The following is a 6000-nucleotide window of genomic DNA, read 5'->3' on the forward strand; positions in this document are numbered from 1 at the left end:
AGACAGCCTTTTTAATTCAACTGATCATTGATTGCAGGTAAGCTTGAAGCTTTGAGACAGTCAAACTTTGAGAAACACCACATTTACCCCTTGGACAAGTAATTTCATAATTCATTTTCATAATTTGAAAAACCGCGGCTGCCCTTTCATGAGAAAGGATGTTTAAAGATCATGAAGAAAAATAAAGGGACAAGCCAAAATTTAAATATCAAACTTGTTGCATTTTTACAATCTACAGCTTTTTTGAGTGAGCTCCCATGATGTTTGTAATGCATGTAACCAAAGGGCATACCTTGATAACAAGCAGTTGAGTTCGCATAAACATTTGTAAACAACTTGAACATCAGTCTAATGTTGTTTGTATAACTAAAAAAACTTCAAAAACATACAAAACAGGAGTAGCAATGAAGAAAAATATAGACTTTTAACCCAAAAGTAAACACACACACACCATAAAGTTCGAGTAATCAAGCCATGTCTTCAAAACAAAACCAAACAATTTCGAATTCCTAAAGAAACATGGTAACACAGGAACAAGCATAACATTTCTAGCTCTTCACATTGAATAAATAAATAATAAAATCAACTCAACTCAACTCAACATAAACATTATATATAACTAAAAACAAACAAATAAAACTATAAGCAAGAGGAAAGGGGGCAAGTACCGAAGGAGTTTGAATCTCAAGCTCTTGACCTCATTTTAGGCACGAAGGTAGTGTGATCCCATGGCAAACAAAAGCCAGCACAACATAAATAATTATTAGGAGGAGGATTATTAGAGCAACCCTGCAATGTGCAAAGCAAGTTAGTGAGAGATAAATTCATCTAATCCTAGTACCTCTTCTATTTCCAGGAGCAAATTTACAAAGAATGCTAACTGTTCATGTAGACATAAAAAAGTGAGGTTAAATGGTTCAGAAAGCATACGTAAGTTTGACGTTTCTCCACCATACTGTGTTTCTAAAACGGCGAGTTTGCTTTCGGAAGCGAAAGGTATTTCCTTGCATGTTGGCAGTTTTGTCAACCAGCAATTCTAACCGATCACCTCTCTCCAAAACTTTATCAATATTCTCTATCATTACGTTTCTCACCTATTAGAATACAATAAACATCATGAGAGCATGGTCTCAAAAGAAAAAGAAAACAAAACATGTAAGTTGAATGCCCTTGATTGAAAAGGCAATAACTGCAGGTGACAATTAAATCTAAGGATCACCTTAAATGTGACATGTTAAATGGTCTGTAATAGAGATCAAAAAGGAAAATTGATATTCCATGTGATGCAAACAACAATATAGTTAATCCTTGAAGTAGGTAAAAGTTCATCCTTGTGCATTCAAATGAACACCACTGTTCTCGGATTGAACACGAAAAAGAACCTTTTAATGAGAATCTAGAAATAAAAGAATTGATAACCAGCTTCAAAGAATTTAAAACCTACCTGACTCATTTCACCTTTTAGTCGATTTATCCTATCAGCATTAGGGTCACTCGAGTAGTATTCCATTTGTTGACTCAAAACCCTTGAAAATTCATCATTCATGCCATAAGGAAGGGCTGAAAAGACAGCTCGGCCATAAGTCCTCACAAATCTCTGATGAATGTCTTCAAGAAATGCAAAAGGAATGCGCCCTGCAAAAGATAAAATAAACACATCCGCCATATTCAAACAATTTATTATCAGAAAAGTTTGGACCATAGATTTCTTAGCAAGAAGAGAAAAAATGGAAAAGCACTCGCAAACCATGTTTCTCTGACTTTTCATTTTCTTGACTTACTAGAACACTAGTTCCAAGTGATATCCAGACATGAGGGGATATGAGACTCCAAATACATAAAAAGAAAAGTACAGAAAAATTGAATATATCTGTATTCAACACTCACAGCAGTTTAAGTAACTTAGCTTACAAACCAAAACAAATTCTAGCTAAAATTCTCCATATGATTAGTAGAAAATCATAAGACTGTTCTGAAGAACATAAATATTCTGTTTGCAACTCAGCAATAAACACCAGAAGGGATCCTTCAAAATCAGAAGATGAGCAACAATTGCTTGGAACATAGCATTATCCATTGCTATTATTGCTGAAAAGACATGATCAGGAGGAAAAATCCGTTTTTTCTTTTTTTTTTACCAATTTTCAACTTCTAGAAAATTTAGATTGCACTTTTGAACTTCAAATCAAACCCTAGATCGTCAACCAAGCATTAAACTTCACTTTCTTCTAAATTACATAGTATTTATCTCCAATTTCCCTTTATTTCAGAACTTGAAACAAACAAATAGTACTTAGAAAAGTAATTGAAACTGAAACACAAACGCATCGCATCAATCTAATATAGCTTCACTTTCAGTAGAAAAGAATGGAAACTAACTTTCACAATAATTTCCATTTGAAAAAAAAAAAAAAGAAGTGAGATAGGTTATTGACATACTTCCGGCACTTTCGTCAGCCATACAAAGAACGGTGAGTCCATCGGTGCGTTTGACGTGGAAGATGTACCGATCTTGTGAATACGAAACGTGAGAGTCGTTTTCTCCAGGTATTTTCTCTAGAATCTGCCTGGCAATCGCGCTAGCGTTCGTAGACGCCGCCGTAAACTCCGCCAGCACCACTGATCCACGCGCAACCAGCGCGTATAGTATCGCCATCTAAAAATTCAAAACCTTGGCTGATATATCAAAAAGACAGCGGCTCTTTTCAAGCTAGCTGCTCTTCTCCTCCTACCTAAGAATGAACTTCCTTCCTTCCTTCCTTCCTTGCTTATTCTTATTCTTATTTTTTTTATTTTTAATTGATTGATTTTGATAATGATTGAGCTGTTAGGAATTAGATAATCCTAAAAAAACTTAAAAGAAATAAAAAAAAAAGCTTTATTTTCGTTGTCTTTCAAACTTCGAATTAATTAGCTGGCTGATAAAATTTAGGTTTAAAATATGCCTCAATACTGATTTTTAAAATTAACTTTTATATATTTAATTTAAAATTAAAATTTAATTGATAACATTTTATATATTTTTGTTAAATTTTGAATATATGATATTTAAAGTCTTAATTTTAAATTAAAATTTAATTAATAATATATATTTAAAATTAACAAAAATTAATTGGATTTTGGTTTTAAAATAAAAATTAAAATTTTAAAAGTATATGTTTAAAGTGGGGGGCTGGGGTAAAGGTTTTACATTGAATAATTGAAGCTGTAATTTTTGGCGGAAAAAAGAAAAGGTGAAAACGGAGACTGACTTGACTGATTCGGTTTTTCAACGAGAAGGAAATAACCCACGTTTGGCGCTTTATTATTTGTTTTCTTCGCCTGTCTTTCTTTTATTGTCCTTTCTAAATTATACAATAACATATAAAATTAAGGGTAAATTCCCGGGGTGGTCACCTAACTTTTGGGTACATTCTATTTTCGTCACTAAACTTAAAAACTCAAAAACTTTCAATTTCAACGCCAACGTTTTCAAAATTTAAAATTTAAGTCATCCTGAAATAATTTACAAATTTCATCACTTTGATCTTAAATCTAAAAATTTAACTAATTTAATGAATTTTTCTCTGAATTATATAATTCCATTTATTGAATGAATTAATAAATTTATTTTTAAAAAAACTTTAACTCTCAATGTTTTACAAATTTGGTCATTTAGTTCTAATTCTAAAAAATCAATAAATTCAACCTCAAATAATTTACAAAATTGTGAATTTAATTCTAATTCTAAAAGTAAAAAAAGGAAAATATTTTTAGATAAAAATTATTTAAAAAAATCTAAAAAGCCATGTTGAAGAGGAATTTGGTCTATAGAGGAAGGCTCTCCTAATTCATTATATAGCTCTCCATGGCGAAGGCCAGTAAAATTTACCTGCAAAACGAGCAGATAACTTAAACTCGAAATCACCAATCATTCATCAGATGAAAATAGAATCTATTAAGTTGAACTATATACATGTTAATAAGATGTTTCTTAGTATTTCTGCTATTATGGCTTAGGGTTGAGGAGAAGTGGAAAGAGTTGCAGACTGAAATGGCTAAATTATCAAAAAACAGATGTTAAGCGTGGAAACCTTACTCATTCCTATTGTCATCATTTAAACAAGATAAAAGGGTGGGTGGTTGGGTTGTCAAATTCACACTCTATTTAAACTGAAGGTTGGGCCTAGGCTGATTGAAGTGCTCCAATCTAAATATATGTGACCATACTATGGTGTCTAATCTTCAGAGTAAGGGCCCTCCTTGTTGCTTTTGACTTTTTAAAAGCATGTTTTACGGTTAAAATAATGTTAAATAATATATGTAAAGTTAGAGTGTTTAAATTTCGATTAAAATTAAATTAATTAATCAAATTGATTTGGTGTAATTACATACATAAAACTTTAATTGTGATTTAAATAGATACATAAAATTTTAATTGTGATTCAAATATATATATTTAAAGAAATAAAATATCACTTTTTTTCATATTAGATAAATATAATTATTTATGTATACAATATATAAACATAAAGTGATGTTATATCGATAATTATTTCAATAATTTGTGAAAATAGAATCAAATCAAATTTTCATGTGTAAAATTGCACAAAATCTTAATTTATGTATAGCATTGCATATTTGATCAAAATTCATATATAATTTTAAGATTTATCTCTATAATTAAAAATTAAAATTAAAAATTAGGGTTTTATTTATTTATTTATTTTAGCATTGTAGATTTCAGTATTATTTATTAAAATAGGTTTAGAGAGATTTTCCAAAGTACATTTTATATTTTGGAGGAGTAACTCGACACTTGTATGTGTTAGTATAAGTTTTTCATTATTGAATTTATTTGAGATTAAGGAGAATTTATTTGAAATCAAGGAGGGGATAATGAAAGAGAATGTTAGTTGACAAGTTTGACTTAAGAACTCGACATTCATGGGTGTAAAGTTATACTTTATATATTGATTCCCATTAATGTTCAATTTAGATTGACATTTTTTACTTCTTTGTTCCTTATTATTATTATTATTATTATATAAAACATTTATATAGTGTTATCTTAATTAGAGGCGAAATTAGAGGGCTGGTAAGGCCTGATCTGTCTAAAATAAAAAAATTTTATTTAGGTCTTTTAAAATTTTAAAATTTTAAATTAATAAAGATAAAATTACACTTTGACCTTCCCTAAAAATATAAAAATTTGATTTAATCATTTAAAAGTTATAAATATATAAGTTATTAAAATGATGAAATTATATTTTGCTATAGTAAAATTACCATTTAATTTTAGCTCTCCTTAAAATTTTTTATTGATTTCGCCTCTAGTCTTGACACTTGTTTAACTCAAATTTAAATCGTGTGATCCTCAGTTCACATTTAATATTGTATCAAAAAAAGCTCTCAAAGGGAAGAAACTCCTAAAAACTTGAGAAATTTTTTGACAACTTAACTTTGTTATAGATGAAAGCATAAACATAAATAAATAAAATAAATAAAAAGAAACGATGGTATGTGAAATTGTTGAAAAATTTTCAAAATTTGATAATTCAAAACAAAATAAAGGAAAGATGAAAAATTAATTTTCCTTGGAATGAAAATATTTCATATCTTGAATTTACTTGAAATATATAAGTCTGAAACTTAAATTTTAAGTAAATTAATTTAACCAATAAAAATAATAAAATATAATTTAACAATGGATGCAAAAATAGCAAAACCCCCCTTAGTAATTGAAATCGTATATGTAAGGAATCGCAAACCCTTTTAATATACCCGCCTAAACTTAATTACCCTAATTTTCTCAATCCCCAAAATCCTTGATTTTGCATGGATGAAGCCAAAGCAATTCTTAATATTAAGCTTTTTGATGGTAATGGAGAGAATAAACTAATTTGGCATCCAAGTAGTAATGGTAGATACTCCGTTAAAGGTGCTTATAGAGCCATGGCTGAAAGAATTTCGAGATTTGGCCCATATAAGAAAATCTGGAAGTCCTCCTTACTGCCGAGA

General features: G+C 29.5%; 1 protein-coding gene across 1 annotated transcript; it reads right to left on the reverse strand.

Moving 5' to 3' along the window:
- Positions 1-324: 324 nt before the first annotated feature.
- On the reverse strand, positions 325-2907 carry LOC108486570 (vesicle-associated membrane protein 711). The gene is made up of 4 exons (XM_017790729.2): positions 2440-2907; positions 1445-1635; positions 931-1094; positions 325-789 (listed from the first exon to the last, which is right to left on the reverse strand). The coding sequence occupies exons 1-4, from the start codon at positions 2654-2656 to the stop codon at positions 699-701; spliced, it is 663 nt and encodes a 220-aa protein (XP_017646218.1). The 5' UTR covers positions 2657-2907; the 3' UTR covers positions 325-698.
- Between the last annotated feature and the right edge of the window lie 3093 nt (positions 2908-6000).

This window comes from Gossypium arboreum, chromosome 7 (genome assembly GCF_025698485.1).
Source record: "Gossypium arboreum isolate Shixiya-1 chromosome 7, ASM2569848v2, whole genome shotgun sequence".
Classification (NCBI taxonomy): domain Eukaryota; kingdom Viridiplantae; phylum Streptophyta; class Magnoliopsida; order Malvales; family Malvaceae; genus Gossypium; species Gossypium arboreum.

What these genes read in the sequence shown, in the direction of transcription:
- LOC108486570 (XM_017790729.2), bottom strand. Translation starts at nt 2,656, where the DNA reads ATGGCGATACTATACGCGCTGGTTGCGCGTGGATCAGTGGTGCTGGCG. An exon ending in TAAAAGGTGAAATGAGTCAG is followed by an intron (nt 1,095 to 1,444) that starts GTAGGTTTTAAA and finishes GTATTCTAATAG; the next exon opens with GTGAGAAACGTAATGATAGA. An exon ending in TGGAGAAACGTCAAACTTAC is followed by an intron (nt 790 to 930) that starts GTATGCTTTCTG and finishes TGCACATTGCAG; the next exon opens with GGTTGCTCTAATAATCCTCC.